Source organism: Capra hircus, chromosome 18, assembly GCF_001704415.2.
Source record: "Capra hircus breed San Clemente chromosome 18, ASM170441v1, whole genome shotgun sequence".
NCBI classification, from domain to species: Eukaryota; Metazoa; Chordata; class Mammalia; order Artiodactyla; family Bovidae; genus Capra; species Capra hircus.
Window position 1 is genome coordinate 11,509,505 of NC_030825.1, and position 26,626 is coordinate 11,536,130.

At 44.0% G+C, this 26,626-nt stretch overlaps 1 protein-coding gene across 1 annotated transcript in view; it reads left to right on the forward strand.

Annotated features, from left to right (window-relative positions):
- The window catches only part of CDH13 (cadherin 13), a 1,049,904-nt gene that overhangs the window by 1,013,668 nt on the left and 9,610 nt on the right, over nucleotides 1–26,626 (forward strand). Inside the window, exons 12-13 of the mRNA XM_005691833.2 lie at nucleotides 4,643–4,876; nucleotides 8,428–8,646. Coding sequence (XP_005691890.2) covers nucleotides 4,643–4,876; nucleotides 8,428–8,646 — 453 coding nt within the window. The remainder of the gene's footprint in view (nucleotides 1–4,642; nucleotides 4,877–8,427; nucleotides 8,647–26,626) is intronic.

Here is a 26,626-nt window from a genome sequence, read left to right on the forward strand (position 1 = left end):
ATTAGTGTCACACTGGTTTTGTCTGTTACTGACAAGATAGATAAATATATATATGTGTATCTTTTGAATAATGGAACCTATCATAAAATCTCAGTGGGTTTTTTTTATTTTGGCTAAGTGAAAATCCTACGTGGTCAGGGTTCTGAATAAAATGATATCCCTGTAACCCTAACCCTAACCTGGCCCCGCTTCTCATTACATCCACCCAGTGCCAGGAGACCCAGGTGTTACACGTGCCCTTGGGTACAGACCTTAGCTCCACCCACCCTCAACAGAAAGCAGCATATTGTTGATGACTTAAGTAACAAAACACATAGATTGGTTTTCACCCCTTCTGCCAGTTCTTGATGCCAATCACGGCGCCAGAACACCTAAACTTTGAGCTCCACAGCCTGTCACGGACAGTGGGTTGTGCTACGACCACCGGTCATTCCACTTACTTCTGGAGTTTCCACAGCACGCACAGCATGGGAACACTATATCTCAGGGGCCACAGTCCTTGGACAGGTGACACAGCACCAGTGGTCCCAGCACCGTGGACAAGCTGCTTCATCTTCTGAGTCCCAGTTTCCTCTTCTGGAAAAATGAGGGAAGACTGGAGGGTAGAGCCCCACATGCTCAAACTGCAGCCTCTCTGGCTCACTTGGGCTTTCAGAAAATGTACAGCTCTGCCCCAGCTACACCTAGAACGCAAAAGTCCAAGCCTCGATGCTGGACCAAGCTGACTGAGGCTTTGGCCAGGACACCTGGCACTGACACAGGATGCCAACTCGACCAGCTCTCGAGGAGACTATCACCGCCAAAGGGAACAGACCCAAGTTAAATTGTCTTGTTTCAAAATCCAGCCACAGGATCAGTTTGGTCCTAAACTGATCGATTTGTGAAGGATTATAAGCTGCCAGTGCCAAGTGGGAATGATAAAGCCAGAAATGGGAGCAAGCAGTGGTCCAGGGCACCACTTCCTGAGATCAGAGCATCTCTGCGGTCTTGAAGGCACAGTCCTGTTGATGAAACAGATTAGGTTATTCAGGTCCAGGAAAGAAAATGGTGACCATTACTCCCATGTCAAGCCACTGTTTGGCAGCACTAAAGCTTGAAGCAAAATGAATGACCCACCAAGATTTGAAGGCTGTGGGAGGAAGAGAGGGAGAGCTCTCTTTTAGTGGGGACAGAGCTTCAGGTGGGGAAGATGGAAAAAGTTCTCAGGATGGTCAGCAGCGATGGCTGCACAGTAGAAATGTGCTTCATGCCACGGAACTGTGCGCTTAAAAATGGTGAATACGATGCATATCTACCACAGTAAACGTAGCTCATAAGAAAAAGATACAAAAGCAATGCGAACAATAACCCCAAATGACGGTTTGGGAATTTTAGTTTGCTTTTGTAGTTGAAATGAGAGCCTGTAAGAATCAATCTACAGAGTGCAAACTTGGACATAGAAAGCTAAGATTAGCCCTCGTTCTAGAGAAGGAGGCCTGAGACACGGAATTCACCTGAGCCGGTGCTCAACCTCTGCCTCAGCCTCACAACAGCTAAAACCAGCACATCAGAAGCTCCAACCTTACACAGAGCCCAGGCCACACTTCCAGATCTCCCAGTGACTGCCAACCCTTCGGTGTGAACCGGAGTGCATTGCCTAAGGCGGGACCATGACCTTCATCAGATTCCCAAAGGGGAACCCACCTCCCATTCTATTTAAGACCCCCTGACAGGAGTGGTTCATCTGGGGGCCACTGCATCTCCTGACATTATAAAGATAAAAGCCCTTACAGACACGGGTTCCGAGGTGGGACCTCCTCTGAGTCTTCTCGCGTCCCCCGAGAATGTGGCCCTGGGCTCCTCTGAGGAGCACACAAGAAGGGCAAATGCAGGTCTAGCTCCACATCCCAGGATTTCACTCAAATTGAGGCTTTTCCCTACTGGAATAGAGGAGGGGTTGGTCCCAGCGTGCTTTGGTTCCGGTGTTTGGTCATGCAGAGTGGGCCCTTGAGAACTCTGGCTTACAGGACGGAAAGGAGAGAAGAGGGGTGAGGGATTTTTGTTGAGTGCCAAAAGCTTGGTATTTCCTGGACCCCCGCAACTGCTGAAGCCAAAGGGCTCATGAAGAATCTTTACATTTTAAATTACATTTTAGTTTGGGGTGGTGATTTTCCTCCATCTCGTACACAGAAATTGGGAGAGGCTTTCCCTGAGGATTTTGAGAATCCATTCTTTACCTTCTCAACAAAAGAAAAACAAGCTCATTTTGCTTGACTTCAGAAAAAGACATCACCAGCCTGGCCTGAGAATAACACAGGGGAAATTGAAGACAGTAGTATAATTAAGTTCATGAAAGGCCAATTCTTATGACCATATTTCAAACACTCATAATGCCTTCTCATCCATTCTACCAAATGACTCCATATTATATTCAGAGTGAAAAAAAATATAATGGATTCCTCTGAGATATTCAATTAGTTCCATAAAAAGAGAAAAATAATTTTTCAATAAAGAAATTCAGCCAAATGACTAAAGCTGACAGTGAGAAACCAACTTCAAAGTAATTATGCATCTCCTTTGAGTTCTTGCGCTAACAATAGTTGATGCTCTGCCGCCATTAGAAATAGCTATGCTCTGATGATTAATTACAGTTGCGCTCCTGTTTTAGCAGACGCTTACTTGAATGTTTACTCTGGAACTATCTTTGGGTGTTGATCTGTTTAAATTTCCACCAGCCCCACTAAAGAGTATCCATTCTCTAGACTCACAGGCATACAGAACAGACTTGTGGTTGCCAAGGAGGAGATGGGGTGGGGAAGGGATGCATTGGGAGTTCGGGGTTAGCAGATGCAAGCTATAATATATAAGACGGATCAACAACAAGGCCCAACAATGGCACAGGGAGCTATATTCAACACGTCTTGTGATAAACGATTATGGAAAAGAATATGAAAAAGGATGTGTATACATGTGTCAGCCAGTCAGTGTTAGTTGCTCAGTCACGTCTGACTCTTTGCAACCCCATGGACTGTAACCCGACAGGTTCCAGGCAAGAATACTGGAGTGGGTTGCCATTCCCTTCTCCGACCCAGGAATCAAACCTGGGTCTCCTGCACTGCAGGCAGATTCTTTACTGTCTGAACCACCAGGGAAATCATGTATATGTATAACTGAATCATTTCGCCATAAAGCAGAAATTAACACAACATTGTAAATCAACTATTCTTCACTAAAAATAAAAAAAAAAAAAAAACTTTAAAGAGTATCTGTTCTCATGCTTTTTGAATCACTGATCAGCTTCCTTCAATCTGGCTTCTTCCCCACCAATGCAAATCACCCCCTAGAAAGTCACCAGTAACGTTCTTCTTGGGAAACCCCATGGCTTCTCTTGACTCCTTATCTTTGGGGGCATCATAACGCATTTAATTCTTGATCATTGCCTCCTCCTCCAATTCATCTTCCCCATGTTTTCCAGAAACTATAACCTGGCTTTTTAAACTTTTAACCTGCTCTTTGGGGTTTCTTGAGGCGCCCACCCCTCCATAATTGTGCACTTTCACCTCACGTAACCTAATTCGCTAGAAAGGTTTCAAAAGCATCTACACTGACAATTCCCATTGGCTAACTCAGCCCTGGCATGTCTCCCAAGCTCTGGGCACTTTCTTGCAGGTGCACGGAACTTGACAGGCTCTTGGCACAGTCAGAGCGGAAGCTGTTGTCTTTCTGCACCCCACTACCTCCCACTTTTCTTCTGGCAGCCTCACCTGAGGGCCTCAATAAGACGAGACATGTATTTGCCGTTCAAACTGCCCTTCATGATGCAGTCTGTTGCTGGGCTCCCTGCCTCCAGTGCCCAGCATCTCCTGTCTATACCACTGTGTGTTTCCACAAATAAGTCAGATCAGATTGTTCCACTAGCTTTTTGAAACACTCATGTTGGCTTCCCACTGCCAACATGCAAATACTTGGCTATTTAGATTAAAGGTTTCATTATGGTAAGCAAGGATAAGTTCTAATTATCATTTCCATCCTTTGAGTGAATTTCAATGTGCTGGTATGACATGTGTGTTTAAAGCTTAGCACTCTAACAGTAAAGTCTGAAGAACATCAGTCAGAAGCCTTACGTATGATAAAAGGGTTTTTGTATTTTGTTGTTGGTTTTTTTTTTAAGATTCCACATGTAAGCAATATCATATGATATAATCTGTCTTTCTTAGCCTGGCTTACTTCACTTAGTATGATTACTTCTAAGTGCAACCCCACTCCTAGGCATATACCTGGAGAAAACTGTAATTCGAAAAGATAGATGCGGCCCTGTGTTCACAGCAGCCCTATTCACAATAGCCAGGACATGGAAACAACCCAGATGTCCATGGACAGGTGAATGGATAAAGACGACGTGGTGTACATGCAGTGGAATATTACTCAGCCATAAAAAGAATGAAACAGGGCCACTTGCAGCAACAGGGATAGGCCTAGAGATCATAATACTACGAGGCTTCTTAAACCAGTAAACTTTATACACAGATGGAAGCCACCCTCTTGGTCCTATCTGAAATGTAATGACAGTAGTAAAGGTGTCTGGCACTTTGGGAAGAGGTACTGTGGATGATGACCCCTGCGTTGTACAGGTTGTGTGCTAACATCTCCCCTTTCCCTATAGGCAACCCACCCGCCACTGGCACGGGGACTCTGCTGATAACCCTGGAAGACGTGAATGACAACGCGCCCTTCATTTACCCCACGGTAGCAGAGGTCTGTGATGATGCCAAAAACCTCAGCGTAGTCATTTTGGGAGCAACAGATAAGGATCTTCATCCAAACACAGATCCTTTCAAATTTGAAATCCACAAACAAACTGTTCCTGATAAAGTCTGGAAGATCTCCAAGATCAACAGTAAGTCCTCTTAACATTCCGTTGTTATTCTTCAGTTTTGAAGCCTGGTTTCCCTGGCTTGGCTTCTGTTCCAAGCTGTTCCTCGTTTCCTGTGCTTTCGTGTATTCTCACGTGGTTTGTCTCAAGTTATTCACACATTACAAACACTGACAATTTTCCTACCAGCACCTGTACACAATTTGTAAAAATATTGAATATCAGTTTCTCAGAAATGCAAACATGACAGATTTGCACTTTCTGTCTCATCTTTTCTCCGCTGTGCCCTGTGAGCTGTGCACCCCATGCTTCACCCTCTGCACCCACCCAAGTTTCAGCCTTCAAAAGCTGGGGATCTTGGCTCAGGTGCCTCTCCTCGCTCAGATCACTGTGTTTACCTTAAAGTTCACCAGCACTGCAGAGACTTCTGGGCTATGCTTGCCTTCCTAAGAGAAGCAGCAGTGCAGGAATCTTCAGAAAGCCTTACGTCTGATCCTTCACCTTCCGTTTTATGCTGCAGATCTCAGAATTGTAAAGACTTTGTCTTTAAAGATGACCTTGGCTTTGACTTTTGACTTTGATATCTTCTCCCATCCGTCCTGTCCCTCATTTACGAAACTTGCAAACAACGCCCCGTTCCACCAACCTTGCACGTGGACAGGTAGAATTTAAAACTTGTCCCAACATTTATCATCGGCCATGTTAAGACTGAAATATCAAATGTACTGAATTGTGACTCCCCCACTGCCCTCCCCTCCCCATGGCAAGTGGAAACTCACTCCTGCAATCACCTTGCCTCGCAATAAAACCGAAACCAGAACTCGCATGTTACATACACTTTGCCATCAATGGTGAATTTATCTTATGATTGCCCCGGTCAGGGCTGGGTTCCCTCTTCTTACTTCAGAGGTAGAGTTTTTGAGAGGGATGGAGAATTATACATTCCATTAAGTTTTGAAAATGTATTATACAATTGTGCATAAAATTTTCTATTAAAAAAACCTCATCTGTATTGTTATGGCCTTATCTCATATCTCATTTTATTAGCGCCTTTCTCTTGTTATTGATTCTATTTGCCTGTTTTTCTATTTTATTGCTTTTTAAAGAATGAATTCGGTTACACTGATTATTTTTAATTAAAACAGCCCTCCTCTTGTTTGAGGGGTTAGTGTTTTATTTGCTAGTTTTTGTGGCTGTCACTGATTTGAATAATCATCCCCAGCTTCAGTTTCCACCTGGAACTTTCTTATCAAAGACTTTCTCCTCTACCTGCAGATCAGAGAATCTTCCTTGTGTTAACCTGCCATTTCACTGGCGTCATCATCACATCGGTTATTTCTGCTGCTGTCACCTTCTGGTTAGGATAATCCTTCATCTGTTTGTTTAATTTATTTATTTATTTTAATTGGAGGTTTCTGCCATACAACAACATGAATCAGCCACAGGTGTACATATGTCCCCCCATCCTGAACCCCCCTCCCCCTCCCTCCCCACCCCATCCCTCTGGGTTGTCCCAGAGCACCGGCTTTGAGTGCCCTGCTTCATGCATCAAACTTGCACTGGTCATCTGTTTCACATATGGTAGTGCACATATTTCAGTGCTGTTCTCTCAAATCATCCCACCCTCGCCTTCTCCCACAGAGTCCAAAAGTCTGTTCTTTACATCTGTGTCTCTTTTGCTGTCTTGCATATAGGGTCATTGTTACTGTCTTTCTAAATTTCATATATATGTGTTAATATACTGTATTGGTATTTCTCTTTCTGACTTACTTCACTCTGTATAGTAGGCTCCAGTTTCACCCACCTCGTTAGAACTGACTCAAATATATTCTTTTTATACCTGAGTAATATTTCATTGTGTACATGTACCATGACTTCCTTATCCATCCGTCTGCTGATGGACATCTAGGTTGCTTCCATGTCCTAGCTAGCTACTGTAAACAGTGCTGCAACGAACATTGGGGTATATGTGTCTCTTTCAATTCTGGTGTCCTTGGTGTGTATGCCCAGAAGTGGGGTTGCTGGGACGTATGGCAGTTCCATTTCCAGTGTTCTTTGTTTTCAGGTTGTCACAATTTTCTTTTCCCTCCTGGTTTTATTTAATAGTTAAAATGCCTTCTAGATTCTTTTTCTTGTTCCTCCAAGTATTTTTTTAATATTTATCATTGTTTATGCCCAGAAAGAGCCAATTTAAAAAAATAGCTGGGACTTTCCTGGTGGTCCAGTGGTTAAGAATCTGCCTTCTAATACAGGGGCATGGGTTTGATCCCTGGTCGGGGAACTAAGATCTCACAAGCCATGCAGCTCGGAAAAAAACAAAACAAAACAAATCCCTAGTCATCTGAATGACTGAAGAGAAAATAGCCCAAGGCCAAAACAGTGCCAGGTGAGACGGCCAGTTCTGAGTGCTGACCAGTGGCCTAGGTAATGGTGGATGTTCCCACCAACCACGGGCTTAAAGATCCAGTCCCCAAGTTGTGTATCAGTGCTATGAATTCCCACAAACCTGGGGCCTGATAAAGACTGGGGTCTGAGACCTGATTAAGACTAAGCTATAGGGACCTCCCTGGTGGTCTGGTAATTAAGAATCCAAGCTTCCACTGCAGGGGGTACAGGTTTGATCCTGGTTGGGAAACTAGGATCCCACATGCTGCCCAGCATGACCAAAAAAATAAATAGATAAAGATAATTTTTTTAAAAAAGACTAGAGTGTAGAAACCATGTCCATGGAAATAGATGGGGGGGCCTGCCCACCTTAAAAGTGAGTAGATTTTTGTTATTGTTGTTCCAAAAGTGTATCTTGATTATTTGAATCTGGATTCTTATATAAAAATGCTCTGAGCTAACAATTTATTTTTTCCAACTTTATTGCATATTTTTATATACAAATAAAAATTGTATATATTTAAGATGCACAATGTGACAATTCAAGAATGGGTTTTTACATTACTTCTTCTAGATGCGGAATGTGATCTTTGTGAAGATGTGCTATACTTTAAGTCTAATACATTTGTAGGGAGGAGTTCTCGGTACTCAGTCATCTCCACCAAATTGGGTCCTCCTGAAATCGATTATAATGGCCCTGAAACACAGAACTCCTCCATGATGGAAGTGTTTTATCTGGTATTGTCTGATATGGTGGGCTTCCCAGGTGGCTCAAGGGTAAAGAACCTTTCTGCCAGTGCAGGAGATGCGGGTTCAATCCCTGCGTCAGGAAGATCCCCTGGAGGAGGAAATGGCAACCCACTCTAGTATTCTTGCCTGGAAAAATTCCATGGACAGAGGAGCCTAGTGGGCTACAGTCCATCGGGTCAGACAAGACTGGGCACAAACGCCAACAAACACAATCTGGTATAGTAGCCACCAGCCACGTGTGCTTGCTAGGCATTTGAAATGTGATTTCCACAAGTGAAGAGCTGAATTTCTATGTTTATTTGGTGTTAATAGATTTATATTTGAGTACTCTTGTAGTTACATCAATGCACTGCCTACTTTGTGAGTTCAGTTGCTGAAATTCCACTCTTGTTTGCAGAGTTCCAACCCTCTCTTATGAAGGCCCCCTTTTGTATTTACAGATACACACGCCCTGGTGAGCCTCCTTCAAAATCTGAACAAAGCAAACTACCACCTGCCCATCATGGTGACAGATTCGGGGAAGCCGCCCATGACGAACATCACAGACCTCAGGGTACAAGTGTGCTCCTGCAAGAATTCCAAAGTGGACTGCAACGCAGCAGGGGCCCCACACTTCAGCGCAGCCGCAGCCCTGCTCCTGCCCCTCTTCAGCTTAGCCCGTAAGTTCACCAAACTCTAGTGTGCGTGCACGCGGTAGGAAAACACAACTGCCCCAAACCCACTCTTTTTCCACATATCTTCTTTCCCAAAATATGCATCCCAGAGGAATTCATTTTTAGCTTATGTCTGTATAATGGAATGTTACCTGTAAAGGTGCTCCCACTAATGTCCAAAAGCCCCTTCACATCCCCCTGCCAGTCTGAGGAACCATGCAAAGGCACCCAATGCCATCAACAGAGCAGGTGGAGAGGAGGTTGCTGCAGATGACCCTGAACTTGAGCTCAGACAGATGTGCCCAGATTGGTTAACTGGTCTGCCAGGGCCCTATTTCTCTCTGCATGGTGCAGCGTAATCTTTAGCTAGATTTAAGGAGATTCTACACCCTTTAAAGAAGAGTCATGAGAATGCATGGAAGGATGTGGAGACTGTAGGAAAAGAGGTGATTGCATATTTACACAATCTTTTCACTGACTGGTTGTCATGACTGTGACATAATGAAGGATTATTTTAAATAAATGAACTATTATGCCGAGTAATAGTGATGTGAGCATCAAATAAATAGATACGGGTATCAAATATTTCCTTTTTGGGGCTTACTAGTCCAGTTGCTTTTGAACTGTGGTGTTGGAGAAGACTCTTGAGAGTCCCTTGGACTGCAGGAGATCCAACCAGTCCATTCTGTAGAAGATTAGCCCTGGGGTTTCTTTGGAAGTAATGATGCTAAAGCTGAAACTCCAGTACTTTGGCCACCTCATGCAAAGAGTTGACTCATTGGAAAAGACTCTGATACTGGGAGGGATTGGGGCAGGAGGAGAAGGGGACGACAGAGGATGAGATGGCTGGATGGCATCACGGACTCGATGGACATAAGTCTGAGTGAACTCTGGAAGTTGGTGATGGACAGGGAGGCCTGGTGTGTTGCGATTCATGGGGTCACAAAGAGTCGGACCCGGCTGAGCGACTGAACTGAACTGAGTCCACTTTTTAACCTTAGCAATTATTAACTTGTAACTAATGCCATTCAAAAGACTTTGGGGCCTCAGAATTTACCCCCTGAGAAGGTGAATGGTGGTGTTGTGAATTAGGAGGCTAAAGAAAGTGATGATTAGAAAATAAAGACAGAAATTATTGTATCCTGGTGACAGTGTTGAGTGGAGTCAACAGGAAATCTCATTCCAACTTCAGACACGTAGAGTTCCCTGCTGAGCCACTGACCTCGGAATGGAATTAGAGAGGAGAATTTACAGTGCAAGGTCTCTCCCTGGATGGATGGATAGATGGATGGGAGGAAGTGAGGGATGGAGTGGGGAGAGAAAGGAAAGAAGAGGGGGAGACAGAGAAAGAGAGAGAGAGAGAGGGAATATATATTCCTCTCTCTCTTGTTCTTTCTTCCTCCCTCCTTTCCTTCTTTCCTTCCTTTTGTATAAAACACGAATATTACAGGTGAAGCTGAAATCCCCTGTCCCTCTCCCCAGTTTCATTTCCTGTTCTCTCTCTCCCCAGAGACAATAGCTCTCATGACCCAGTGTGTGTGGACATTGTTTTATACTGTTACTACACACCACACGCACACACACCCCATATAGTTCTACTGTGTGCAGTTTGTCAGACTTGGTCTAATTCATATCGCGTTGAGGCCTGATGTGCTGGAACTCTCTGTTCTCCTCTTTTCATTACATTTCCAAGCCCCATCTATGTTGCTGTAGTTCAGGGGTTGGCAAGCTTTTCTCATCAAGGGCCAGGTGGCAAATATTTTGGCTCTGGGTTCATCAGGCTGTCATATTCTATAGCTGTTGTGTCTCGTGTGCACCTATGGTTGAAACCATCTAGCTCGAGAGCCAGGCAAAACGACGCTCTGGTAATTCAGCCTAACAGCTAGATAGCATCCCCTGCATCACACTAGCACACTACTCCATGGGGGATTATTAGTGTCCTGCTCTGACCCACTCTACTGCAGTAAACTCTGAACTCTGTCCACCAGCTCAGTGGCATGCAGAGCTGATTTGTCTTGGCAGAGAGAGAACAGGAAATGAAACTGGGAGAGGGACATGGATTTCAGCTTCACACCTGTAATAGTTCGTGTTTTTCAGATGGAACAAGGAGGAGGGGAAGGAAAGCAAGAGAAAGCCAAATATGTATGAAAAAGGCATGAACAGAGAGAGTTCCAGCACATCAGGCTAACGCGATATGAATTAGACCATCTGACAACTGCACACAGTAGAACTATAGGGGGTGTGTGCGTTGGTGTGTAGTAACAGTATAAAACAATCCACACACTGGGTCATAGAGCTATTCTCTGGGAGAGGAGAACAGAAATGAAACTGGGAGAGGGACAGGGATTTCAGCTCACCTGTATATTCGTGTTTTATACAAAAGGAAGGAAAGAAGAAGGAGGAGAAGAAAGAACAAGAGAGAGGATATATATTCCCTCTCTCTCTCCTCTTCTCGTCTCCCTCTTCTTTCCTTTCTCTCCCACCCATCCTCACTTCCTCCCATCCATCTATCCATCCATCCAGGGAGAGACCTTGCACTGTAAATTCTCCTCTCTAATTCCATTCCGAGGTCAGTGGCTCAGCAGGGAACTCTACGTGTCTGAAGTTGGAATGAGATTTCCTGTTGACTCCACTCAACACTGTCACCAGGATACAATAATTTCTGTCTTTATTTTCTAATCATCACTTTCTTTAGCCTCCTAATTCACAACACCACCATTCACCTTCTCAGGGGGTAAATTCTGAGGCCCCAAAGTCTTTTGAAATGGCATTAGTTACAAGTTAATAATTGCTAAGGTTAAAAGTGGACTCAGTTCAGTTCAGTCGCTCAGCCGGGTCCGACTCTTTGTGACCCCATGAATCGCAACACACCAGGCCTCCCTGTCCATCACCAACTTCCAGAGTTCACTCAGACTTATGTCCATCGAGTCCGTGATGCCATCCAGCCATCTCATCCTCTGTCGTCCCCTTCTCCTCCTGCCCCAATCCCTCCCAGTATCAGAGTCTTTTCCAATGAGTCAACTCTTTGCATGAGGTGGCCAAAGTACTGGAGTTTCAGCTTTAGCATCATTACTTCCAAAGAAACCCCAGGGCTAATCTTCCTACAGAATGGACTGGTTGGATCTCCTGCAGTCCAAGGGACTCTCCAAGAGTCTTCTCCAACCACCACAGTTCAAAAGCAACTGGACTAGTAAGCCCCAAAAAGGAAATATTTGATACCCGTATCTATTTATTTGATGCTCACATCACTATTACTCGGCATAATAGTTCATTTATTTAAAATAATCCTTCATTATGTCACAGTCATGACAACCAGTCAGTGAAAAGATTGTGTAAATATGCAATCACCTCTTTTCCTACAGTCTCCACATCCTTCCATGCATTCTCATGACTCTTCTTTAAAGGGTGTAGAATCTCCTTAAATCTAGCTAAAGATTACGCTGCACCATGCAGAGAGAAATAGGGCCCTGGCAGACCAGTTAACCAATCTGGGCACATCTGTCTGAGCTCAAGTTCAGGGTCATCTGCAGCAACCTCCTCTCCACCTGCTCTGTTGATGGCATTGGGTGCCTTTGCATGGTTCCTCAGACTGGCAGGGGGATGTGAAGGGGCTTTTGGACATTAGTGGGAGCACCTTTACAGGTAACATTCCATTATACAGACATAAGCTAAAAATGAATTCCTCTGGGATGCATATTTTGGGAAAGAAGATATGTGGAAAAAGAAGTGGGTTTGGGCAGTTGTGTTTTCCTACCGCGTGCACGCACACTAGAGTTTGGTGGAACTTACGGGCTAAGCTGAAGAGGGGCAGGAGCAGGGCTGCGGCTGCGCTGAAGTGTGGGGCCCCTGCTGCGTTGCAGTCCACTTTGGAATTCTTGCAGGAGCACACTTGTACCCTGAGGTCTGTGATGTTCGTCATGGGCGGCTTCCCCGAATCTGTCACCATGATGGGCAGGTGGTAGTTTGCTTTGTTCAGATTTTTGAAGGAGGCTCACCAGGGCGTGTGTATCTGTAAATACAAAAGGGGGGCTTCATAAGAGAGGGTTGGAACTCTGCAAACAAGAGTGGAATTTCAGCAACTGAACTCACAAAGTAGGCAGTGCATTGATGTAACTACAAGAGTACTCAAATATAAATCTATTAACACCAAATAAACATAGAAATTCAGCTCTTCACTTGTGGAAATCACATTTCAAATGCCTAGCAAGCACACGTGGCTGGTGGCTACTATACCAGATTGTGTTTGTTGGCGTTTGTGCCCAGTCTTGTCTGACCCGATGGACTGTAGCCCACTAGGCTCCTCTGTCCATGGAATTTTTCCAGGCAAGAATACTAGAGTGGGTTGCCATTTCCTCCTCCAGGGGATCTTCCTGACGCAGGGATTGAACCCGCATCTCCTGCACTGGCAGAAAGGTTCTTTACCCTTGAGCCACCTGGGAAGCCCACCATATCAGACAATACCAGATAAAACACTTCCATCATGGAGGAGTTCTGTGTTTCAGGGCCATTATAATCGATTTCAGGAGGACCCAATTTGGTGGAGATGACTGAGTACCGAGAACTCCTCCCTACAAATGTATTAGACTTAAAGTATAGCACATCTGTCAGAGAGCCTACGTATGGATAAAAGGGTTTTGTATTTGTGTGTGGTTTTTTTTAAGTTCACATGTAAGCAATATCATATGATATAACTGTCTATTCTTAGCCTGGCTTACTTCACTTAGTATGATTACTTCTAAGTGCAACCCCGACTCCTAGGCATATACCTGAGAAAACTGTAATTCGAAAAGATAGATGCGGCCCTGTGTTCACAGCAGGCCCTATTCACAATAGCCAGGACATGGACAACCAGATGTCCATGGACAGGTGAATGGATAAAGACGACGTGGTGTACATGCCAGTGGAATATTACTCAGCCATAAAAAGAATGAAACAGGGCCACTTGCAGCAACAGGGATAGCCTAGAGATATAATACTATGAGGCTTCTTAAACCAGCTAAACTTATAACACAGATGAAGCCACCCTCTTGGTCCTAATCTGAAATGTAATGACAGTAGTAAAGGTGTCTGGCACTTTGGGAGAGAGTATGATGGATGACCGACCCTTGCGTTGTACAGGTTGTGTGCTAACATCTCCTCTCCCTATAGGCAACGCCACCCGCCACTTGGCACGGGGACTCTGCTGATAACCCTGGAAGACGTGAATGACAACGCGCCCTTCATTTACCACCCGGTAAGAGAGGTCTGTGTGATGCCAAAACCTCAGCGTAGTCATTTTGGGAGCAGATCAAGGATCTTCATCCAAACACAGACCTTTCAATTTAGAATCCACAAACAAACTGTTCCTGATAAAGTCTGGAGATCTCCAAGATCAACAGTAAGTCCTCTTAACATCTCGTTGTTATTCTTCAGTTTTTGAAAGCCTGGTTTCCCTGGCTTGGCTTCTGTTCCAAGCTGTTCCTCGTTTCCTTGTGCTTCCGTGTATTCTCACGTGTTTGTCCTCAAATTATTCACACATTACAAAGCACGACAATTTTCCTAGCTACCAGCACCTGTACACAATTTGTAAAAATATTGAATATCAGTTTCTCGAAAATGCAAACATGACAGATTTGCACTTCTGTCTCATCTTTTCTCCGCTGTGCCCTGTGAGCTGTGCACCCCATGCTTCCACCTCTGCACCCACCCCAAGTTTTCAGCCTTCAAAAGCTGGGGATCTTGGCTCAGGTGCCTCTCCTCGGCTCAGATCACTGTGTTACCTTAAAGTTCACCAGCACTGGCAGAGACTTCTGGGCTATGCTTGCCTTCCTAAGAGAAGCAGGCAGTGCAGGAATCTTCAGAAAGCGTTACGTGTGATCCTTCACCTTCCGTTTTATGCTGGCAGATCTCAGATGTGTAAGACTTTGTCTTTAAAAATGACCTTGGCTTTGACTTTTGACTTTGATATCTCTCCTCATCCGTCCTGTCCCTCATTTACGAAAACTGGCAAACAACGCCCGCGTTCACCAACCTTGCAGCGTGGACAGGTAGAATTTAAAACTTGTCCCAACATTTATCATCGGCCATGTTAAGACTGAAATATGCAAATGTACTGAATTGTGACTCCCCCACTGCCCCTCCCCTCCCCATGGCAAGTGGGAACTCACTCCTGCATCAACACTTGCCTCGCATAAAACCGAAACCAGAACTCGCAATGTTACATACACTTTGCCATCAATGGTGAATTATCTTATGATTGCCCGCGGTCAGGGCTGGGTTCCCTCTTCTTTACTTCAGAAGCTAGAGTTTTTGGAGAGGGATGGAGAATTATACATTCATTAAGTTTTGAAAATGTATTAACAATTGGGCATAAAATTTTCTAATTAAAAAAACCTCATCTGTATTGTTATGGCCTTATCTCATATTCTCATTTTATTAGCGCCTTTCTCTCTTGTTATGATTTCTATTTCCTGTTTTTCTATTTTATTGCTTTTTAAAGAATGATGGTGGTTACACTGATTATTTTTAATTAAAACAGCCCTTCCCTCTTGTTTGAGGGGTTAGTGTTTTATTGTGCTAGTTTTTGTGGCTGTCACTGATTTGAATAATCATCCCCAGCTTCAGTTTCCACCTGGAACTTTCTTATCAAAGACTTCTCCTCTACCTGGCAGATCAGAGAATCTTCCTTGTGTTAACCCTGCCCATTTAACTGGCGTCATCATCAACATCGGTTATTTCTGACTGCTGTCACCTTCTGGTTAGGATAACTCTTCATCGGTTTGTTTAATTTATTTATTATTTTAAATTGGAGTTTCTGCCATACAACAACATGAATCAGGCCACAGGTGTACATATGTCCCCCCATCCTGACCCCCCTCGCCCCTCCTTCCCCACCCCATCCCTCTGGGTTGTCCCAGAGCACCGGCTTTGAGTGCCCTGCTTCTGCATCAAACTTGCACTGGTCATCTGTTTCACATATGGTAGTGCACATATTTCAAGTGGGTTCTCTCAAATCATCCCACCTCGAGCCTTCTCCCACAGAGTCCAAAGTCGTGTTCTTTACATCTGTGTCTCTTTTGCTGTCTTGCATATAGGGTCATTGTTACTGTCTTTCTAAATTTCATATATATGTGTTAATATACTGTATTGGTATTTCTGCTTTCTGACTTACTTCACTCTCTGTATAGTAGGCTCCAGTTTCACCCACTCGTTAGAACTGACTCAAATATATTCTTTTTATACCTGAGTATATTCATTGTGTACATGTACCATGACTTCTTAATCATCCGTCTGCTGATGGACATCTAGGTTGCTTCCATGTCCTAGCTAGCTACTGTAAACAGTGCTGCAACGAACATTGGGGTATATGTGTCTCTTTCAATTCTGGTGTCCTTGGTGTGTATGCCCAGAAGTGGGGTTGCTGGGACGTATGGCAGTTCCATTTCCAGTGTTCTTTGTTTTCAGGTTGTCACAATTTTCTTTTCCCTCCTGGTTTTATTTAATAGTTAAAATGCCTTCTAGATCTTTTTTCTTGTTTCTCAAGTATTTTTTTAATATTTATCATTGTTTATGCCCAGAAAGAGCAATTTAAAAAATAGCTGGGACTTCCTGGTGGTCCAGTGGTTAAGAATCTGCCTTCTAATACAGGGGCATGGGTTTGATCCCTGGTCGGGGAACTAAGATCTCACAAGCCATGCAGCTCGGAAAAAAACAAAAACAAAAAACAAATCCCTAGTCATCTGAATGACTGAAGAGAACAGCTGTGGCCAGGTGAGATCGGCCAGTTCTGAGTGCTGACGCAGTGGCCTAGGTAATGGTGGATGTTCCCCACCAACCACGGGCTTAAAGATCCAGTCCCCAAGTTGTGTATCAGTGCTATGAATTCGCCACAAACCTGGGGCCTGATAAAGACTGGGGCTGAGACCTGATTAAGACTAAGCTATAGGGACCTCCTGGGTCTGGTAATTAAGAATCCAAGCTTCACTGCAGGGGGTACAGGTTTGATCCTGGTTGGGAAACTAGGATCCCACATGCTGCCCAGCATGACCAAAAAAATAAATAGATAAAGATAATTTTTTTAAAAAACTAGAGTGTAGAAACCATGTCCATGGAAATAGATGGGGGGGGCCTGCCCACCTTAAAAGTGAGTAAGAATTTTTGTTATTGTTGTCCAAAAGTGTATCTTGATTATTTGAATCTGGATTTCTTATATAAAAATGCTCTGAGCTAACAATTTATTTTTTCCAACTTTATTGCATATTTTTATATACAAATAAAAATTGTATATATTTAAGATGCACAATGTGACAATTCAAGAATGGGTTTTTACATTACTTCTTCTAGATGCGGAATGTGATCTTTGTGAAGATGTGCTATACTTTAAGTCTAATACATTTGTAGGGAGGAGTTCTCGGTACTCAGTCATCTCCACCAAATGTGGGTCCTCCTGAAATCGATTATAATGGCCCTGAAAACACAGAACTCCTCCATGATGGAAGTGTTTTAGTCTGGTATTGTCTGATATGGTGGGCTTCCCAGGTGGCTCAAGGGTAAAGAACCTTTCTGCCAGTGCGGAGGAGATGCGGGTTCAATCCCTGCGTCAGGAAGATCCCTGGAGGAGGAAATGGCAACCCACTCTAGTATTCTTGCCTGGAAAAATCCATGGACAGAGGAGCCTAGTGGGCTACAGTCCATCGGGTGCGACAAGACTGGGCACAAACGCAACAAACACAATCTGTATAGTAGCCACCAGCCACGTGTGCTTGCTAGCCATTTGAAATGTGATTTCCACAGTGAAGAGCCTGAATTTCATGTTTATGTTGGTGTAATAGATTTTATATTTGAGTACTCTTGTAGTTACATCAATGCACTGCCTACTTTGTGAGTTAAGTTGCTGAAATTCCACTCTTGTTTGCAGAGTTCCAACCCTCTCTTATGAAGGCCCCTTTTGTATTTACAGATACACACGCCCTGGTGAGCCTCCTTCAAAATCTGAACAAAGCAAACTAACCACCTGCCCATCATGGTGACAGATTCGGGGAAGCCGCCCATGACGACATCACAGACCTCAGGGTACAAGTGTGCTCCTGCAAGAATCCAAAGTGGACTGCAACGCAGCAGGGGCCCACACACTTCAGCGCAGTCCGCAGCCCTGCTCCTGCCCCTCCTTCAGCTTTAGCCCGTAAGTTACCGCAAACTCTAGTGTGCGTGCACGGCGGTAGGAAAACACAACTGCCCCAAACCCACTCTTTTTCCACATATCTTCTTCCCAAATATATGCATCCCAGAGGAATTCATTTTTAAGCTATATGTCTGTATAATGGAATGTTACCTGTAAAGGTGCTCCACTAATGTCCAAAAGCCCTTCACATCCCCCTGCAGTCTGAGGAACCATGCAAAGGCACCCAATGCCTCAACAAGAGCAGGTGGAGAGGAGGTTGCTGCAGATGACCCTGACTTGGAGCTCAGACAGATGTGCCCAGATTGGTTAACTGGTCTGGCCAGGGCCCTATTTCTCTCTGCATGGTGCAGCGTAATCTTTAGCTAGATTTAAGGAGATTCTACACCCTTTAAAGAAGAGTCATGAGAATGCATGGAAGGATGTGGAGACTGTAGGATAAAGAGGTGATTGCATATTTACACAATCTTTCACTGACTGGTTGTCATGACTGTGACATAATGAAGGATTATTTTAAATAAATGAACTATTAGCCCGAGTAATAGTGATGTGAGCATCAAATAAAAGATACGGGTATCAAAATATTTACTTTTTGGGGCTTACTAGTCCAGTTGCTTTTAACTGTGTGTTGGAGAAGACTCTTGAGAGTCCCTTGACTGCAGGAGATCCACACCAGTCCATTCTGATAGAAGATTAGCCTGGGGTTTCTTTGGAAGTAATGATGCCTAAAGCTGAAACTCCAGTACTTTGGCCACCTCATGCAAAGAGTTGACTCATTGGAAAAGACTCTGATACTGCGGAGGGATTGGGGGCAGGAGCGAGAAGGGGACGACAGAGGATGAGATGGCTGGATGGCATCACGGACTCGATGGACATAAGTCTGAGTGAACTCTGGAAGTTGGTGATGGACAGGGAGGGCCTGGTGTGTTGCGATTCATGGGGTCACCAAAGAGTCGGACCCGAGCTGAGCGACTAACTGAACTGAGTCCACTTTTAACCTTAAGCAATTTAACTTGTAACTAATGCCATTCAAAAGACTTTGGGGCCTCAGAATTTACCCCCTGAGAAGGTGAATGGTGGTGTTGTGATTAGGAGGCTAAAGAAAGTGATGATTAGAAAATAAAGACAGAAATTATTGTATCCTGGTGACAGTGTTGAGTGGAGTCAACAGGAATCTCATTCCAACACTTCAGACACGTAGAGTCCCTGGCTGAGCCACTGACCTCGGAATGGAATTTAGAGAGGAGAATTTACAGTGAAGTCTCTCCCTGGATGGGATGGATAGATGGATGGGAGGAAGTGAGGGATGGAGTGGGGAGAGAAGGAAGAAGAGGGGGAGACAGAGAAAGAGAGAGAGAGAGAGGGAATATATATTCCTCTCTCTCTTGTTCTTTCTTCCTCCCTCCTTTCCTTCTTTCCTTCCTTTTGTATAAAACACGAATATTACAGGTGAAGCTGAAATCCCCTGTCCCTCTCCCCAGTTTTCATTTCCGTGTTCTCTCTCTCCCCAGAGACAATAGCTCTCATGACGCCAGTGTGTGTGGACATTGTTTTTATACTGTTACTACACACCACACGCACACACCCCCAATAGTTCTACTGTGTGCAGTTTCGTCAGACTTGGTCTAATTCATATCGCGTTGAGCCTGATGTGCTGGAACTCTCTTGTCTCCCTCTTTTCATTACATTTTCTCCAAGCCGCATCTATGTTGTTGATTGTTCAGGGGTTGGCAAGCTTTTTCTCATCAAGGGCCAGGTGCAATATTTTGGGCTCTGGGGTTCCATCAGGGCTCTGTTTTCATATTCCTTTTTATAGCTGTTTTGGTTCTGTCTTCCGTGTTTTGCACCCTTTAATGTATGAAACCATTCTTGCTCGAGAGCCAGGCAAACACACTGCTCTGGTAATTCACCCTAACAGCTAGATAGCATCCCTCCCATCCGAGGACTATGGCACACTGTACTCCTTATCAACAGACACATGGGGATTATTTAGTGTCCTGCTCTGACCGCACTCTACTGCAGTAAACTCTGAACCTCTGTTTTCCACCAGCTTTCAAGTGAGCACTAGACAGACACGGAGCAGAATTCACATATAGCAGAGTCGGGGTAGACCAGAGGGCAGTACTTTCTGTACAAGTCACCGCAGAAAGTAAACTGCCTCTGCGTCTACCGCGTACTCTGCTAGTATGTGAATTCTGCTCCGTGGTCTGTCTAGTGCTCACTGTGAGAAGCTGGTGGAAAACAGAGTCAGAGGGTTTAGCTGCAGTAGAGTGGGTCAGAGCAGGACACTAAAATAATCCGCCATGTGTCTGTGATAAGGGAGTACAGTGTGCGCCATAGTCCTCGATGGGAGGGCGGGTGCTTCTAGCTGTTAGGGTGGAATTGAACAGAGCAGTGGTTTGCCCTGGCTCTCGGAGCAAGAATGGTTTCACTACCATTTAAAGGTGCTAAAACACGGAAGACAGGAAACAAAACAAGCTATAAAAAGGAAAATGAAACAGAGGCCCTGATGAGACCCCCAGAGCCAAAATATTTGCCACCTGGCCTTGATTGAAGAGAAAAGCTTGCGCAACCCCTGAACTACAGCACAAGATGGGGTTGGAAATGTAATGAAAAGAGGGGACCCTTCGGTGTGAACCGGAGTGCATTGCCTAAGGCGGGACCATGACCTTCATCAGATTCCAAAGGGGAACCCACCTCCCATTCTATTTAAGACCCCCTGACAGGAGTGGTTCATCTGGGGGCCACTGCATCTCCTGACATTATAAAGATAAAAAGCCCTTTTACAGACACGGGTTCCGAGGTGGGACCTCCTCTGAGTCTTCTCGCGTCCCCGAGAATGTGGCCCTGGGCTCCTCTGAGGAGCACACAAGAAGGGCAAATGCAGGTTAGCTCCACATCCCAGGATTTCGCTCAATTGAGGCTTTTCCCTACTGGAATAGAGGAGGGGTTGGTCCAGCCGTGCTTTGGTTCCGGTGTTTTGTCATGCAGAGTGGGCCCTTGAGAACTCTGGCTTACAGGACGGAAAGGAGAGAAGAGGGGTGAGGATTTTTGTTGAGTGCCAAAAGCTTGGTATTTCCTGGACCCCCGCAACTGCTGAAGCCAAAGGGCTCATGAAGAATCTTTACATTTAAATTACATTTTAGTTTGGGGTGGTGATTTTCCTCCATCTCGTACACAGAAATTGGGAGAGGCTTTCCCTGAGGATTTTGAGAATCCATTCTTTACCTTCTCAACAAAAGAAAAACAAGCTCATTTTGCTTGACTTCAGAAAAGACATCACCAGCCTGGCCTGAGAATAACACAGGGAAATTGAAGACAGTAGTATAATTAAGTTCATGAAAGGCCATTCTTATGACCATATTTCAAACACTCATAATGCCTTCTCATCCATTCTACAAATGACTCCATATTATATTCAGAGTGAAAAAAAATATAATGGATTCCTCTGAGATATTCAATTAGTTCCATAAAAAGAGAAAAATAATTTTTCAATAAAGAATTCAGCCAAATGACTAAAGCTGACAGTGAGAAACCAACTTCAAAGTAATTATGCATCTCCTTTGGAGTTCTTGCACTAACAATAGTTGATGCTCTGCCGCCATTAGAAATAGCTATGCTCTGATGATTAATTACAGTTGCGCTCCTGTTTTAGCAGACGCTTACTTGAATGTTTACTCTGGAACTATCTTTGGGTGTTGATCTGTTTAAATTTCCACCAGCCCACTAAAGAGTATCCATTCTCTAGACTCACAGGCATACAGAACAGACTTGTGGTTGCCAAGGAGGAGATGGGGTGGGGAAGGGATGCATTGGGAGTTCGGGGTTAGCAGATGCAAGCTATAATATATAAGACGGATCAACAACAAGGCCCAACAATGGCACAGGGGAGCTATATTCAACACGTCTTGTGATAAACGATTATGGAAAAGAATATGAAAAAGGATGTGTATACATGTGTCAGCCAGTCAGTGTTAGTCGCTCAGTCACGTCTGACTCTTTGCAACCCCATGGACTGTAACCCGACAGGTTCCAGGCAAGAATACTGGAGTGGGTTGCCATTCCCTTCTCCGACCCAGGAATCAAACCTGGGTCTCCTGCACTGCAGGCAGATTCTTTACTGTCTGAACCACCAGGGAAATCATGTATATGTATAACTGAATCATTTCGCCATAAAGCAGAAATTAACACAACATTGTAAATCAACTATTCTTCACTAAAAATAAAAAAAAAAAAAAACTTTAAAGAGTATCTGTTCTCATGCTTTTTGAATCACTGATCAGCTTCCTTCAATCTGGCTTCTTCCCCACCAATGCAAATCACCCCCTAGAAAGTCACCAGTAACGTTCTTCTTGGGAAACCCCATGGCTTCTCTTGACTCCTTATCTTTGGGGGCATCATAACACATTTAATTCTTGATCATTGCCTCCTCCTCCAATTCATCGTCCCCATGTTTTCCAGAAACTATAACCTGGCTTTTTAAACTTTTAACCTGCTCTTTTGGGGTTTCTTGAGGCGCCCACCCCTCCATAATTGTGCACTTTCACCTCACGTAACCTAATTCGCTAGAAAGGTTTCAAAAGCATCTACACTGACAATTCCCATTGGCTAACTCAGCCCTGGCATGTCTCCCAAGCTCTGGGCACTTTCTTGCAGGTGCACGGAACTTGACAGGCTCTTGGCACAGTCAGAGCGGAAGCTGTTGTCTTTCTGCACCCCTCTACCTCCCACTTTTCTTCTGGCAGCCTCACCTGAGGGCCTCAATAAGACGAGACATGTATTTGCCGTTCAAACTGCCCTTCATGATGCAGTCTGTTGCTGGGCTCCCTGCCTCCAGTGCCCAGCATCTCCTGTCTATACCACTGTGTGTTTCCACAAATAAGTCAGATCAGATTGTTCCACTGCCTTTTTGAAACACTCATGTTGGCTTCCCACTGCCAACATGCAAATACTCGGCTATTTAGATTAAAGGTTTCATTATGGTAAGCAAGGATAAGTTCTAATTATCATTTCCATCCTTTGAGTGAATTTCAATGTGCTGGTATGACATGTGTGTTTAAAGCTTAGCACTCTAACAGTAAAGTCTGAAGAACATCAGTCAGAAGCCTTACGTATGATAAAAGGGTTTTTGTATTTTGTTGTTGGTTTTTTTTTAAGATTCCACATGTAAGCAATATCATATGATATAATCTGTCTTTCTTAGCCTGGCTTACTTCACTTAGTATGATTACTTCTAAGTGCAACCCCACTCCTAGGCATATACCTGGAGAAAACTGTAATTCGAAAAGATAGATGCGGCCCTGTGTTCACAGCAGCCCTATTCACAATAGCCAGGACATGGAAACAACCCAGATGTCCATGGACAGGTGAATGGATAAAGACGACGTGGTGTACATGCAGTGGAATATTACTCAGCCATAAAAAGAATGAAACAGGGCCACTTGCAGCAACAGGGATAGGCCTAGAGATCATAATACTATGAGGCTTCTTAAACCACTAAACTTTATACACAGATGGAAGCCACCCTCTTGGTCCTATCTGAAATGTAATGACAGTAGTAAAGGTGTCTGGCACTTTGGGAAGAGGTACTGTGGATGATGACCCCTGCGTTGTACAGGTTGTGTGCTAACATCTCCCCTCTCCCTATAGGCAACCCACCCGCCACTGGCACGGGGACTCTGCTGATAACCCTGGAAGACGTGAATGACAACGCGCCCTTCATTTACCCCACGGTAGCAGAGGTCTGTGATGATGCCAAAAACCTCAGCGTAGTCATTTTGGGAGCAACAGATAAGGATCTTCATCCAAACACAGATCCTTTCAAATTTGAAATCCACAAACAAACTGTTCCTGATAAAGTCTGGAAGATCTCCAAGATCAACAGTAAGTCCTCTTAACATTCCGTTGTTATTCTTCAGTTTTGAAGCCTGGTTTCCCTGGCTTGGCTTCTGTTCCAAGCTGTTCCTCGTTTCCTGTGCTTTCGTGTATTCTCACGTGGTTTGTCTCAAATTATTCACACATTACAAACACTGACAATTTTCCTACCAGCACCTGTACACAATTTGTAAAAATATTGAATATCAGTTTCTCAGAAATGCAAACATGACAGATTTGCACTTTCTGTCTCATCTTTTCTCCGCTGTGCCCTGTGAGCTGTGCACCCCATGCTTCACCCTCTGCACCCACCCAAGTTTCAGCCTTCAAAAGCTGGGGATCTTGGCTCAGGTGCCTCTCCTCGCTCAGATCACTGTGTTTACCTTAAAGTTCACCAGCACTGCAGAGACTTCTGGGCTATGCTTGCCTTCCTAAGAGAAGCAGCAGTGCAGGAATCTTCAGAAAGCCTTACGTCTGATCCTTCACCTTCCGTTTTATGCTGCAGATCTCAGAATTGTAAAGACTTTGTCTTTAAAATGACCTTGGCTTTGACTTTTGACTTTGATATCTTCTCCCATCCGTCCTGTCCCTCATTTACGAAACTTGCAAACAACGCCCCGTTCCACCAACCTTGCACGTGGACAGGTAGAATTTAAAACTTGTCCCAACATTTATCATCGGCCATGTTAAGACTGAAATATCAAATGTACTGAATTGTGACTCCCCCACTGCCCTCCCCTCCCCATGGCAAGTGGGAACTCACTCCTGCAATCACCTTGCCTCGCAATAAAACCGAAACCAGAACTCGCATGTTACATACACTTTGCCATCAATGGTGAATTTATCTTATGATTGCCCCGGTCAGGGCTGGGTTCCCTCTTCTTACTTCAGAAGTAGAGTTTTTGAGAGGGATGGAGAATTATACATTCCATTAAGTTTTGAAAATGTATTATACAATTGTGCATAAAATTTTCTATTAAAAAAACCTCATCTGTATTGTTATGGCCTTATCTCATATCTCATTTTATTAGCGCCTTTCTCTTGTTATTGATTCTATTTGCCTGTTTTTCTATTTTATTGCTTTTTAAAGAATGAATTTGGTTACACTGATTATTTTTAATTAAAACAGCCCTTCTCTTGTTTGAGGGGTTAGTGTTTTATTTGCTAGTTTTTGTGGCTGTCACTGATTTGAATAATCATCCCCAGCTTCAGTTTCCACCTGGAACTTTCTTATCAAAGACTTTCTCCTCTACCTGCAGATCAGAGAATCTTCCTTGTGTTAACCTGCCATTTCACTGGCGTCATCATCACATCGGTTATTTCTGCTGCTGTCACCTTCTGGTTAGGATAATCCTTCATCTGTTTGTTTAATTTATTTATTTATTTTAATTGGAGGTTTCTGCCATACAACAACATGAATCAGCCACAGGTGTACATATGTCCCCCCATCCTGAACCCCCCTCCCCCTCCCTCCCCACCCCATCCCTCTGGGTTGTCCCAGAGCACCGGCTTTGAGTGCCCTGCTTCATGCATCAAACTTGCACTGGTCATCTGTTTCACATATGGTAGTGCACATATTTCAGTGCTGTTCTCTCAAATCATCCCACCCTCGCCTTCTCCCACAGAGTCCAAAAGTCTGTTCTTTACATCTGTGTCTCTTTTGCTGTCTTGCATATAGGGTCATTGTTACTGTCTTTCTAAATTTCATATATATGTGTTAATATACTGTATTGGTATTTCTCTTTCTGACTTACTTCACTCTGTATAGTAGGCTCCAGTTTCACCCACCTCGTTAGAACTGACTCAAATATATTCTTTTTATACCTGAGTAATATTTCATTGTGTACATGTACCATGACTTCCTTATCCATCCGTCTGCTGATGGACATCTAGGTTGCTTCCATGTCCTAGCTAGCTACTGTAAACAGTGCTGCAACGAACATTGGGGTATATGTGTCTCTTTCAATTCTGGTGTCCTTGGTGTGTATGCCCAGAAGTGGGGTTGCTGGGACGTATGGCAGTTCCATTTCCAGTGTTCTTTGTTTTCAGGTTGTCACAATTTTCTTTTCCCTCCTGGTTTTATTTAATAGTTAAAATGCCTTCTAGATTCTTTTTCTTGTTCCTCCAAGTATTTTTTTAATATTTATCATTGTTTATGCCCAGAAAGAGCCAATTTAAAAAAATAGCTGGGACTTTCCTGGTGGTCCAGTGGTTAAGAATCTGCCTTCTAATACAGGGGCATGGGTTTGATCCCTGGTCGGGGAACTAAGATCTCACAAGCCATGCAGCTCGGAAAAAAACAAAACAAAACAAATCCCTAGTCATCTGAATGACTGAAGAGAAACAGTGCCAGGTGAGACGGCCAGTTCTGAGTGCTGACCAGTGGCCTAGGTAATGGTGGATGTTCCCACCAACCACGGGCTTAAAGATCCAGTCCCCAAGTTGTGTATCAGTGCTATGAATTCCCACAAACCTGGGGCCTGATAAAGACTGGGGTCTGAGACCTGATTAAGACTAAGCTATAGGGACCTCCCTGGTGGTCTGGTAATTAAGAATCCAAGCTTCCACTGCAGGGGGTACAGGTTTGATCCTGGTTGGGAAACTAGGATCCCACATGCTGCCCAGCATGACCAAAAAAATAAATAGATAAAGATAATTTTTTTAAAAAAGACTAGAGTGTAGAAACCATGTCCATGGAAATAGATGGGGGGGCCTGCCCACCTTAAAAGTGAGTAGATTTTTGTTATTGTTGTTCCAAAAGTGTATCTTGATTATTTGAATCTGGATTCTTATATAAAAATGCTCTGAGCTAACAATTTATTTTTTCCAACTTTATTGCATATTTTTATATACAAATAAAAATTGTATATATTTAAGATGCACAATGTGACAATTCAAGAATGGGTTTTTACATTACTTCTTCTAGATGCGGAATGTGATCTTTGTGAAGATGTG